The 13,994-nt window shown below is 46.1% G+C and overlaps 1 protein-coding gene across 1 annotated transcript in view; it reads right to left on the bottom strand.

Annotated features, from left to right (window-relative positions):
- Positions 1 to 13,994, bottom strand: part of LOC144605865 (uncharacterized) — a 126,502-nt gene that overhangs the window by 75,695 nt on the left and 36,813 nt on the right. The window contains exon 2 of the mRNA XM_078421485.1: positions 9,930 to 10,214. Coding sequence (XP_078277611.1) covers positions 9,930 to 10,214 — 285 coding nt within the window. The remainder of the gene's footprint in view (positions 1 to 9,929; positions 10,215 to 13,994) is intronic.

Raw genomic sequence — 13,994 nt, 5'->3', positions numbered from 1 at the left:
GCTGTAACTATGAATGCAGCTTATCCGGAGGATATAAGTAAGCGATGTTTTGGTCAGGACCGCTCTTCAGACCAGCTGATCCTTCACCATGTCGGTTGTGGCTGTTAGGACTTACTGAGAGAGGAGACCAACGCTTCTAAAACATCTGGAGATAAGGACTTGGTTTTCTGTAATCTGGAGGGCCATGAAGTGAGCTTTGTCTGGGTTTTCCTGCCCAGCCTGGACAAGGGGAGCATGAGCCCCTTCTGTGGGACTTGAACTCACAACTGTCCAACTGAGAGCAATGGTTTTACCAAGCGAGTCACCGCTGACAGAGAGTCAAACATTGCCACAGAGCTCATACATCCAAGTTCTTTCAACTTCTGCATCGGAGATTGGTGACTGGTATCCTGATCCCACTTTATTAGGCCAGGTGAAACCAATTTGCAGTTTCCTGCATTTCTTCGTCAGAGATGACCGCGAGTATAAAATGCCTTATAAATTGCAAGCTGTTAAAAGTTGTTGCTGGCCTCGGATTCTCTCCCTTTCCTGCAGTTTATTTAGGCCAGTTTATAGGTTTTTTGTAATGAAAAACATAAATGTCCTCGTTGTGGATTCTTCAGAGTAAGAGAACAATAATGAGTACCGGCAGCCTCGCACGCACAAACTCCCCACAGATACACACAGCAAACCGACTCCCAGCAAAGCTGCAACCAGCAAGCCCTCACAAAGAGAACCAAGGATGATTACATTCCCCACAAGATTTAATTCTGGTGGGTGGCTTGGAATGGGTGGGTTCTCTCTTAGACACGCAAGGCTGGATGATCCGAGCATTTTTGTGGAGAACATGCCCTGCCTCTAGAAATAAAGCAGAAAATGCAGGGAATACTCAGCAGGTCTGGCAATCTCAATCCTGGTCTGTCACCTCAGTGGTGTGGTAGTTACCTGCCCCAGATGATGGGATGAAAATAACTCCCTACTCCACGAATTATCAAAGACACAGATGAGACCTGTGGCTTTAAATGGGTGCAGCCGGGTGGTGGGTGTATGGAACAAGTTGCCAGAGGAGAGAGTTGAGGCTGGGACTATCTCATTGTTTAAGAGACAGTTAGACAGGTACATGGATAGGACAGGTTTGGAGGAATATGGACTAAGCGCAGACAAGTGGGACTAGTATCGCTGGAACATTGATGGCCGGTGTGGGCAAGTTGGGCCGAAGGGCCTGTTTCCACACTATATCACTCGATTACTCTATGTTATGGCATTGGAAGCGCCCATTTGAAGTCACTAATATCCAGGATGTAATTTGCTAAGATTCAAATTCTCCGGCAGAGTTCATGGTGGGATGGAGAGTGGACGGGTTCCTGCACCGTACCTGTGGAAGCTAATCTCATTCCCGGAGATTGTGGTTGCCAGGGTTTGCATGAACATAAGGTGGTTGCCATGGATGGATTGCCGAGGAGATAGTGTGAGAGTGGGAAGAAAACTGTTGCTAACAATGATTTGCTGACAATCGATGTGGTAAGAGTGCAAGCGTGATGCGCAGCGTCCCACAGGCCCGGCATTAGGAATATCGTGTGGGTCAGCACATGGATCCTCAGGGAACTCACCGAGAAAAAGGAGCAGGAAATGTGAGGGGCAGGAGTGCACAGGCCAGGAACGAGGGGGGAAGGGCGAGGGGAAAAGAGCGAGGGGGGAAAGGAGCGAGAGGGGATAGGAGCAAGGGGGAAAGGAAAGGAGCGAGGGGGGAAAGGAGCGAGGGGGGAAAGGAGCGAGGGGGGAAAGGAAAGGAGCGAGGGGGGAAAGGAAAGGAGCGAGGGGGAAAGGAAAGGAGCGAGGGGGGAAAGGAAAGGAGTGAGGGGGAAAGGAAAGGAGCGAGGGGGGAAAGGAAAGGAGCGAGGGGGAAAGGAAAGGAGTGAGGGGGAAGATTGAGGGGGGAGGATTGATGGGGAAGGAATGAGGACGAGCAGGGAGTGCAAAAGGGAGTGCAAGGAATGAGGGCGAGGAGGGTGGGGGAGGATTGAGGGGGCAAGGAGCAAGGAAGGAGTGGGGGCGAGAGGAGTGGGGGCGAGAGGAGGGGGGGCGAGAGGAGGGGGGCGAGAGGAGGGGGGGCGAGAGGAGTGGGGGCGAGAGGAGGGAGGACGAGGAGATATGAACAGGGAGCACCCAAGATGTGCAGTCAGAGTGCGGATGATGTAAGTTTACTGTGAAATAGATGGAAGTTATTAGTGGTAAAGTAAATATCCACAGTTGAGTTGATCCAGCTGCACAGCTATAAACCAGCACTGAGAACACAGCTCTACACAAACTACTGTCCTATTAGGAGAGGACATGATTTTAATTCCAATTATTTGCCGGTGAAGAATATTCAAGTTTGCACACTGAACAAGGGTTGCAGGGAGTGACGATGCGGGGCTTTCAGTGCTCTCGTGTTAGTTACTGGCCCGTCTTCCACTCCACAGTGAGGGTTCATATTACTGCAGGCCGACTGGATCTCAGCCTCTCCTGGCTGTGAGTTTGGGTTAGACGGAGTCAGTCACCTACAAGGCAGCAAGACTGCAGCCAGCAGGGATGCATCTGCTTCCAGTTTTGTTCAAATCCAGCTGTACAACATCTGCATTCTGCAGAGTTGCCTCAAACAGCACAGGGCTGTGTCAAGGTGCAGAAACAACGCTGGAGCCACAGGAATAAGGAGGAAAATGGAGGCGCTCTGGGACTGTGCTGCTGAGGTACGTGTGTTACTGGTGGGGTAGCACTCTCATTCCCCAGGAAGCAATTCCATCCCCTCTGGATTCCTGGCCAGCCGGTAGCAGGGTGTGACCCATCCTGGCTGCCTGGCACACAGGATGCTACAGCAGAGCACATGCAAGCAGTGGTAGGATCGGGCAAGTCTGCCTGGACTTACAAAAGGAAACCATGCCGAAAGATCCACTGGACTTTCCTTTGAGGATGTGGCTGACACCATGGATTCATTGGCTCGGATGGGGAAGAACTGGAACACTGCATTATTGTTAATCAGATTCATTCATGAATCTGGTGTTTATTTTCATTCTGCACTAGGCTTCGTCAGAAGTACTAAAACCCACTCACGCTCTGGCCAGCACAGGCTGGAAATAATCTACTTTCAGTGGTCTGACCTCCTACAGTGCACAGGTTGGGAGTAAAAAGATCAATCTGCTAACACTTTTAAAAATTCTCACATGTTGGAGATGCTAAACCTCATTTCGGTGACCCTGCCCAGTGTGAACACTGGTGCAACAGTCGACTGGGAATGCTCCGATCAAAGCAAATTTAAAATAAGTGGCAAATGCTTTGGCATTATACAAGACTGTATCACCGTTTCAATTCCAATGCTTGGTGAAAGCTCCTCTTCCAACGCAGTAGTGTCACTTCTCATCACGAGCTGTCACAAGTTGCCACCCTGGGGCCAACACCTTCCCCACTGCACAACCTGCCCTCCCTCAGGCTGGATGGCTCCCCATAGCTATCATTTCAAACCCTCCCGCGTCTGGCCACGGCTGAGTGTTTAACCTGTTCTTGGTCCTAGGTTGGTGTTGAATCAGCATCTGTAGCTTTTCCACCCAATTGCCGTCTCATGCCAAAAGTCTATATTAATGTTGAATTTAGTTTTTTAGCTGAGAGAACAACATGCTGCTTATCGACATTTAATTTTGGCCTTAATCACTTCCATGTGTTTTTATGCAAGAGACAGACACGGCAAGAAAATGTGTGTGGGAGGAATCAATGGTTCCACTGAGACAGAAGTGGAGACGTCATGAAATGCATTATTTTTCTTTCGCATGCAATGTAAAGTTAGAATAAAATTTAAAAATCTTCTCTTCCAATTTTTAACTCCAGTTTCAAGGAGGTTCTTCTGCCTAACAATTTCTCAGGTGAAGGTACATGTGAATGGGAAAAGTGTCCTGTAAATACGAGGGTTTGTGAAGAGTCAGAGTGAGTAAACACATTGGAACCTCTACAACCCAGCACCGTACAGCTGACGTTCATCTGAGCTGGAGGGCAGTGGAGGAAGATTGTTGAAAGCTTTGGAACGTTTGAATTTGATGCAAAAGGGCATGAGAACGGGACATAAAAAGGCCCTAAAGATTGCCCACTTTTTCCTTCAGACGTTGTAATGGGCTCTAACAATGCAGCTCTCTGTGCTGTCCGACAATGCTTAGTTCAAGTTTCAATTGTAAATAAACCATTATAATATCAGTCCATGCAGTCTGGCCTGGCTAACAACATTCATCATTCAGATAGCCAGACACAATGGGAAGTTGATGTCGATGACAGTGTGCAGATACACCAGGGCCATCCACAAATCTCCATTTATAGTCTAAGTTTTATATTTTCAAGCCAAAGCACATCACGATCAGGAGAAAATCAGACGAAAAATAAAGAAGACCTGGCCACCAAACTTTGCATCTGGTACCTCCAAACCAGAATGTACATTGCAGCGTTGCAGAGGCCTTAAAGTGAAAAAATATAAGAAATTGCATACCCCTTGGTACAAGATCAGACCTTGCAGAGATTTGGAAGTTGCAAGATGGCGCCAGAATGTGGCATCTCTCTGCTTGCTGCTCCACAAGAGAATCGACTGTATGATTTCACCGGAGAGTGCAGAACAAGCTTTTCACTGTAGGCACCCGGCTGTGAAGGAACAGTGATGTATTTCCAGGTCAGGGGAAGTGCCGGTAGCCAATGGAGTACATTATTTTTCTTTTCAAGGCAATGGCAAGCAGAATAAAATTCCCAGTTCCCTACTCCAGTGGCAGTTGACGAGGTTCAGATGACTTGGACCTCCTTGGATGAAGATACCAATGTATCCCACGATTCTCCCTCTGTCAGATACTGCTTGTTGCAGGCATCGTCAATTGATGTAAAGTTTAGCAGAATGAAGAGTGAATGGAAGCAAAAAATATACCTGCTCCACAAACTGACAGCTCAAGGGAAAGGCATGAAAGGAAGTTCTGATAAAAGACCATTGTCCTGCACAACTTATCCTCTTTCTCCCTTCATTGACATTCAACGTTATTTGTCTCCACTTCAAATTCCAGCTGCTACAGGTTCCTGCTCCTCAATGAAAGATATTTCATTCCTCACAATTGCGTGTTTTTATCTGTGAGCTAAAGTACAGTTAATTAGGTAGCGTGTCTGAAAGCAGAATTGTGCACCTCAAATACAAAGCTGTTTCAGGTAGACCCTGTGTGCTCCTAATAAGGCCCCTCCCGATCCTGGTGAGCCCGGTTGCCTGCAGAGTGGTCTGCCTCTTCTCACTCTAATTGCTTTGGAAGTTTTAAAAACTACACATGCACTATTAGCAAAGAGGTTGATTTACGGTGCCAATGCATGCCCCAGCTCCAAAGGTCAATTTGTACTGTCATTCAGTTCACGAGTGAGGAGAAAAGATGCTCAGAAGGACTTAATGACCACAAAATGTAGGTGCAAAGGTAGAGTTGGCCAGCAGAGGGAATCAGCAGCCTCAGAAACACAGCGTTGCAGGGAGTTATAGTGTAGGCTGCAGATATTTAAAGATGTGTGTAGGAAGGAACTGCAGATGCTCGTTTAAACCGAAGATAGACGCACAATGCTCGAGCAACTCAGCAGGACAGGCAGCAAATTTCATGAGAAGGATTGGGTGACGTTTTGAGTCGAGACCTTCTTCAGAAGAAGAAGGGTCTCAACCCGAAACGTTACCTATTCCTTCTCTCCAGAGATGCTGCCTGTCCCCTGAGTTACTCCAGCATTTTGTGTCTATCTTCCGATATTTAAGGATGAACAATTTTCTAAAGTCCTTGTGTTCAACTGTTACAAACCTCTGGAGGAATGAAAAGGGAGAAAATTATTTATAAAGCATCCTGGTTGGAAACTTCAATCCACTCTGAGGACGTGATGAATCCCAGCACTGGTGCAAGCAGGAAATGAAACCTGACACAGGCTTGGAGGTGAGGGACAGCACCATGTCTCAAATGTACAGAACAATCGCTGCACCCCTAAAGTAATCTCCTCCAGGCAGTGCTTCTCAGACGCTTTACAATCTAAGATGGTATCAGACAAATGCAAGTAATTTCTTGTTTAAGACACCGAAAGGATTTGAATCTGTATCTCCATGTCAAATGGCAGCATCGATGAGCAGTCCAGCACAACTCTGCCTCCAAGGTTAGACCTGTCAACTTCCAAACGGCCTTGCAGTGAGTGATAAATATCTCCTGTCAAGGTCAGTGCCATTCAATCATCTCTGCTCTCCCAGTCAGATGGCAGATTAGTGACCATCAAAGAGGACAGCCTTCTCCCCCTCTGCACAATATTCATGCCTTCATACTCAGCTGCCAATGAACTGCAAATTAACTGAGCAATTTTTAAAGTAGTGTGGGATGCTGTAGACAAGCAACTGCATCGATATTTTATTCAGTTCATCCACGATCAACGCTGCCACATTCACATCAGTCAGTGAGGTTTTCCCATGTAGTAATTTCTTCGCACTGGACACCGAGATGGCATCTGCCAGTGTCGCTTCTCCTAGTTCAAGCACGCGTCAGCAAGTCTGGAAATTTCACTTTCATCGTGTAAGCATGGAATGAAATGCTGCAGAAAATTACCCGGATAAATCATCCCATCGAGGAGATGCTGCTCCTCTCAGAAAATGGCTCTGAATTGGTGCTGGACGCATACTGGTAGAAACCTGACAAGTGGTAGACTGTCATGGCAAAAACTCGTACAGTATTTAGGATCATGACAGATTTCAATTGATGCATTACAATGGAGTATAGACCTGTGGAGTCATACAGTCATACAGCAGGGAAACAAGCCCTTTGGCCCAACACGCCCACGGCGACTAATATGTCCCATCTACAATAGTCCCACCTGCCTGTGTTTAGCCCATATCCCTCTAAACCTATTCTATCCATATACCTGTCTAAATGTTTCTTAAACATTGCAATAGTACCTGCCTCTAACCTACCTGGCTGTACGGGTCTGAAATAATGATCAAAGGTGAAAAGCGGTTAGATGTCATAAGGTCATAAGGAATAGGGAGTAGAATTAGGCCACTCGGCCCATCAAGTCTACACCATTCAATCATGGCTGATCTATCACCCCCTCCTAACCCCATTCTCCTGCCTTCTCCCCATAACCTTTGACACCTGGACTAATCAAGAATCTATCACTGCCTTAAAAATATCCACTGACTTGGCCTCCATAGCCTTCGGTGGCAAAGAATTCCACAGTTTCACCACCCTCTCTCTGACTAAATAAATTTCTCCTCATCTCCTTCCTATTGGAACATCCTTTATTTCTGAGTCGAGAACCTCTAGTTCTAGACTTTCCCACTAATGGAAACATCTTCCCCACTGTTCAGAAGATTGGTGGCAGTAAGGGCACATGAAACGTAACACTGAGCAGCGAGCTGGGGACGCTGTTGAGACCGACCTTCACCCGTGCACTCAGCGTCCAACGTCCGAGACTGATGACAAGGACAACGTGACCCAAGGGCATCAGGCACAAAAGGCAAATACAAGCACATAGCACACCCAGGGGCAGGACAAAAAGGTTGATCAGATATTGAAGATCAAAAAGGGACATGGTAGTAATGACTGCGACAGAATTTGCCCAGGTTGATACGTTAATCAGAGTGAACCCCGACACGACAGACTTTGAGATTCTCAAATATACTGGAATGGAGTAACATCTGAAAATACAACAGCACAGGGGAAGGACGCAGATGAAACAGTCCACAAAAGGGCCAAGACTGTAACTTTAAACACATGGCTGGAGATTTAGCCTGGCTAAACGATCACAGAAAAAGTAATTGGCTCGTGAAGCAATGTGTTGTTCTGAGCACTTGACAGCACTGTTCTCAGCTTAAACACATTCTTGCAAGGAAATCTGGAAATGAGGACATAAATAAAAGGGTAAATGTGTTGATTTCAGGTTGATGGCAGAGTGCCCAGGAATTGGCAATCAGTATGGTAACTACAATGGGTACTAATAGGTTGCATATGACAACTTACTGTAATCCTAGGACAGTCTGAACAGTCATAGCTGTACTGTTAATGATCAGAAAAGTGAAATATTCCATACTTGGAACATGAAAGCTCGAAAGACAATTAACTGGTTGCCACCCTTACCTATCATAGCCTTCCACAGAAACCTAGATATCCACCCTCTCAGCTCGCAGCTTTGCGGTTATCCCCAACTATCTGCCATTACTCCCAGTGCTGGTGATGTTTCAGAATAGTAAGTGTTTCCTGATACTTGCCCTTCGTTTGCTTGTGCCCTGAGAGCAGCATGTTAATTAGAACCAATTTTGAGACTTAACCACAGCTTTCAAAGTTAAAATCCCTTTCAAGCCATTACCTTTGAACAATGCAGAGTCCACGCTTTTCTCCGCCTCCCTCCGAAGTCAAGTCCTTTGACACAAGTTTCTGAATGTCGGCTCCCCCACACCGTGTTTTACTCTTTCCTGGTGCCTTGTGAACATCCCAGCTTCCCAACATCATCTGTCCAAAGTATCATCACCCTCAGCTTTGTGATTTGCTATGGAATTATACTTGCCTGAATTTTCGAGACAGGAGGAGGATGATACACGCGAGTGTGAGCAGCAACAACTCAACATGTGTCCTTGTGACATCCTGTATCTTGTTCTGAAGCTGAGGCCCACGCCGGCATGAGACACTAGGGGTAACTAGACACGAGCATGGGCTCCGGTGTATGGGTGGAACAACAAGGAGATGCCTCACGTCTCCAGCATCCTGGGTTCAATTCCGATCTGCACGGAACTTGCACTTTCTCCCTCTCATCAGGTGGGCTTCCACCAAAGACATGCTGGTTGGCACATAAATTGGCCAGTGTAAATCACCCCAAGTGTGTCGGTGTGTGGTAAAATCTGCAGCAAGTTGGTGGAAATGTGATGAGAATTGAGATGTTGTAGGCGTCTGATGGGCAGCGCATACGTAGATGTGTGAAGGGCCTATTTCTGCACAGTGTGAACATGACTCATTGACCCAGCACTCATTTTGTATATGTGAATAACCAGAGCTTCCCCTGACTGAACTGTCTGCTGTCCTCTGCTGTTCCACACACCGACCCGTCAGACCACTTCACAGCCAAATCTTGGTGTGCACGCAAACAATACAACACTTAAAACTGTGGACATGCATAAATATCACACATTAACTGTGCTGGGACGGAATATGCAGGTGAACATTTTATATTTGTATACCCAGAAACTGTCAGAGATGATAAATAAATATTGTTGAAAGATAAAGAAAGGACACTGAATGAACAGATGTGAGACTGTTTGCATTTGGCAGTAAATATGTCATTAACATCCAATTCTTATCCAGTGTGAGAGTCAGTACTGTTGGGCAGCGGTCAGGAACCCACGTGCACTCTCCATCCCCATTGTTATCTTGTTCTAGCTCCCCACAGCCGTGAGAGATATCTGAGAGGCTGCAGTCTTACAGGAACCGTGCCCAGGCACACGTCCCAATGATAAGCACCAGCCTTTCATTATCACGGAACTCTTCAACCAACTGGGAAAATTCACCCCATGGACGCTTAACTCGTGGATGTTCCCAATACGTTTTCCTCATGAAAGATCACAGTGACTGTCAGGTGAGGGCTTCACCATGTTGGTCATGAGCAGCTCAAGCACAGCTGCAGTTCACTGTTCTCCTGACCCGACACCTGTGCCGTCCAGTCGTGTACAGGCCACGTTTCCTGACTGCATTCAGCGCTAACAATATCCCAAGCACACCATGCACTGTGGTGCTCCTGGTCTCTGCCGCTGCAGAACTGGAGATTTGTGTCATGCCACAAACTCCAGCAACCATGTTCAGTCATTCGTCAGAGTCTTGACTGAATGTGGTTACTGGAGTGAAATTCAGATCGCAGGTTTGGTGTCAGAGAGCCAGCAGAAACTGTAGAGCTGGAGGAGACAGTCCTACCTTTGACCATTTGGGGTTCAGGAGTCGTGCTTTGACAGCATCATCCAGTGCTCTCTCGTACTCGTTCACTTTCACCAGTACGGCCGACCGGTTGCTGTACAGAATGCAGTTCTGGGGGTCGGCGGCTATGGCCTCAGTGTAGAGCTGCAGGCCAGTGGCGAAGTCTCCGCTCTGACACGCCGCATTGCTCTCCCGCACCTTCTCGATGAAGACAGCCTTGCTAAGAGTGTGCACACTGCTGCTGCCAGAGATCCTCCGCATTAAGCTCTCTTCAAACACCGAGCTCTGTAACAGAACAAAAATCGTCAATGCTTTCCTTCAAAATCAATAATGTTTCTATTCCCATGGGTCAGTTCTTACTGGGTTTGGTCCCATGGACATCCCCAGGTCTATTCATCGTGACATCACAAGAAGGCTCTGTGGTCTATGAGTGGACCTTCTGACAGAGGACAGGACAAGTACGCACCTACGGTCATCTTTGCTGCATTAAAATGTCCCATATTAATGCAAGTTGATGTTGTCAGAGATGATAAATAAATATTATGAACTCAGCCTAGTCCCAATTAAGTGCAGACAAGATCCACCAGTCAGCGTAGACCAGGGAGTGAAATTGTAACTTGCCCTGGATGGATTGCTGGGCACGGCAGCTGCCCATGGCTTCTCCAACAGTGGAGCACCAGCAGAATATCCAGGCTTCTTTCACTCAGTATCATCAATGAGAGTGGGCACACAAATCACAAAGGCCCTCTCTGCCTGCTCAAAAGGACATGCCTAATGCTGGAAAACAATGTTCAGTAAAATTAGTGCCCATATTTTAAATAATAATCCATGGTTCAACGAAGCAGTATCCTGAAAATGAGAACAGGTGAAGGGTGCACAGATCTGTGACATCGACTGTGCACTTCCCTCCACAGACGCTGCCTGACACGCTGAGTTGCTTCAGCAGCTCTCCTTCCTTAATTCCTAAAAATTAAATTCTTTCATCTATGACGTGTTCACTTCCAAATGCAATAACATCAAACAAAGTGGCTCTGATCCTTCATTCCTCTATACTGTAGACAATGAACAGGGTGGGTTTTGATTGGAACAAATTACAGAACTAAACGTCTGACTTTTACTGCATTGGGTCGGATCAAGAATCCACAAGGTAACTAATTCGACAATAATCGTCAATGCTTTCCTTCAAAACAACAATGTTTCTTTTCCCATGGGTTAGTGCTTACTGGGTTTGGTCCCATGGACATCCCCAGTTCTACTCATTTTTACAGCACACGGAAGCTCTATGGTCCATGAGTGATGGGTAGATGCAGAGTCTCTTGTAGGTGAATCGAGGACCAGAAGGCATAGGTTTAAGGTGAAGGGGAGAAGATATAATGGAAATCTGAGGGTTAACTTGTTCACACAAAGGGTGATGGGTATATAGAACAATATGCCAGAGGAGGTGGTTGAGGCTGGAAGTATCCCAACGTTGAAGAAACGGTACTTGGATAGGACAGGTTTGAAGGGATATGAACCAAACGCGAGCAGGTGGAACTAGTGTAGCTGGGACATGTTGGCAAGTTAGGCCGAAGGACCTGTTTCCATGCTGATGACTCCATGGCCTGAGGCTGTAGTTGATGCAGGGAAGTTCCACTGAATCCATTTCTTATTTAAATACTCTCAGTGATTCCCCAGATAATGTTCTTTCTGCTAATAGGTGAAACTACAATAGAATTTAAAGCTCTGGACTAAACAAAAAATGTAAACATCAAAAATCAAAGATTTTCCACAGACTTGAGACAATGACAAATTATGAGCTTCAAGCGTGATTCTCTCCTTTCACAACTCTTCCTTCAGTGGTAGACGTGTGAAGGTGGTGGCATGCACAAGAATGCAGCATTTAATCTCTGCACACTCAGGCAGTACTCTCACTCCCTTGTGTTCTTGACCGAAATAAATAGACAATAGACAATACACAATAGGTGCAGGAGTAGGCCATTCGGCCCTTTGAGCCAGCACCACCATTCAATATGATCATGGCTGATCATTCTCAATCAGTACCCTGTTCCTGCCCTCTCCCCATACCCCCTGACTCCGCTATCCTTCAGAGCTCTATCTAGCTCTCTCTTGAATGCATTCAGAGAATTGGCCTCCACTGCCTTCTGAGACAGTGAATTCCATAGATTTACAACTCTCTGACTGAAAAAGTTTTTCCACATCTCCGTTCTAAATGGCCTACCCCTTATTCTTAAACTGTGGCCCCTGGTTCTGGACTCCCCCAACATTGGGAACATATTTCCTGCCTCTAACGTGTCCAACCCCTTAATAATCTTATATGTTTCGATAAGATCCCCTCTCATCCTTCTAAATTCCAGTGTATACAAGCCTAACCACTCCAGTCTTTCAACTGGAAGTCTTCCAGCCTCAGGGCTGTGGAGTAACCAGGTTCTGAAGTGCTCCAGCAGGTCTAGGTTGGGTTTTCAAGGTTGACTTGTGCGGCTAATCCTCCCCCTTTACCTAAAATTGACAAAGCATTCCTTCCTTGGTGACTCCTGATCTATTTCACGTTTTTGGAGAAGTTGAGAACTTGCCTTAATGACGAGGCATGGTGAGATGTGTAAACACGAGCTGAGTGTGCAGGAAGGAACTGGTTTCTTCAGATCACCAGATGCTGGTTTACACCGAAGCTAGGCACTAAATGCTGGAGTAACTCAGCGGGACAAGCAGCATCTCTGGAGAGAAGGAATGGGTGATGTTTCTGGCCGCGGTTCTCGACCCAAAATGTCACCCATTCCTTCTCTCCAGAGATGCTGCTTGTCCCGCTGAGTTACTCCAGCATTTTGTGTCAAAACACGAGCTGACTCCTCCTCTCGCCAATTCCTACCCCTTCTGATCTCCCTGCTCCCTGCTACCCACTGGTTCTGCTCATCACCTCCCAACAAGTGAAGACAACACCAGGTCTGGAAATAAACTGAAACTTGAACCAATATCCTGAAAAAACAGTGTTGGCCCAAAAGCTGTTGATTTGAAACTGGTCAATCAAGGTAAGATCTTTCTGGCAATTCCATTTCGCACAGCCCACTATAAACAGACAACATGTTGATTTAATTCACACACTGCTGCACAGATCTTCAGAAGAAAGAACTGGCACTGGATCGCAATCCTCAGGCTATGTTTGGAGATCCAATCTGATTTTTTGGTTTTACAACTTTCAATTACCACAAAATCAGACATCATTAAAACAGTCAGTGACAGCCTATCAAGGATACACCGCACTTTAGGGTTCAGACACAGATAAATTATTCTCCGCATTAACTTATAACGATGTACAGCATTACCAATTACATTGTCAAAATGCCATGGCAACCAATAGCTACACCATAGCAACTAAACTACGCCTCCAACACCACCAGCTGGCCCCACTTGGAACAACTAGAGACTGCATGTCGAGGTGCGGAGAATCAATGACCTTTCAGCCTTTCAAATGAGGCGGATTCATCTGTTTTGATGTGCACGGTTCTCACCCTCCCGCGTGAGAAGATCAAGAGGAGGATTTACAGCAATTACACAAATTACATTTTTAACACTGAGTTCATCCAGTCAGGGGTTGAACTAGAGATGCACGGAACTGTAACACAACAAGCTTTGAAAGCATGTTTCTTTTTAAAGTGCACTTAAATAACACATTGTGTTGGAACACTTCAAAGCACTTCATCCAATTACTGTTCTTTTGAAACACAACCATTGCTATGCAAAGAAAACCCACCACCATTTAATGCCAGAAACAACGGAAGCACATGTTCTACAAATGACCTATTTAACAGCAGGTAATACTGCTTTTGTTTGTGCAAAATTGATGTTGTTGCATTTGGAAATGTATTACACATCCGGCAATGGTTTTAAACTTTTGTCACACAGCTTTGTTTTGCAACTCACTTACCCAAATACATTGTAACAATTTAAAATTAACTTTTTAAAATAAAATTAATTTTTAATTTTTCTCCCTAGCAGCTCTTTGCCCTCACCTGTTATCTTGTCAGTTAACACAGTGGGAATGCCACTCATTCCCAAACCTGTCAACCACCC

Source organism: Rhinoraja longicauda, chromosome 25 (assembly GCF_053455715.1).
Source record: "Rhinoraja longicauda isolate Sanriku21f chromosome 25, sRhiLon1.1, whole genome shotgun sequence".
In the NCBI taxonomy this organism is placed as follows: Eukaryota; Metazoa; Chordata; class Chondrichthyes; order Rajiformes; family Arhynchobatidae; genus Rhinoraja; species Rhinoraja longicauda.
Note: the sequence above shows the minus strand (reverse complement) of the source record. Positions and strands in the feature narration are given on the sequence as shown.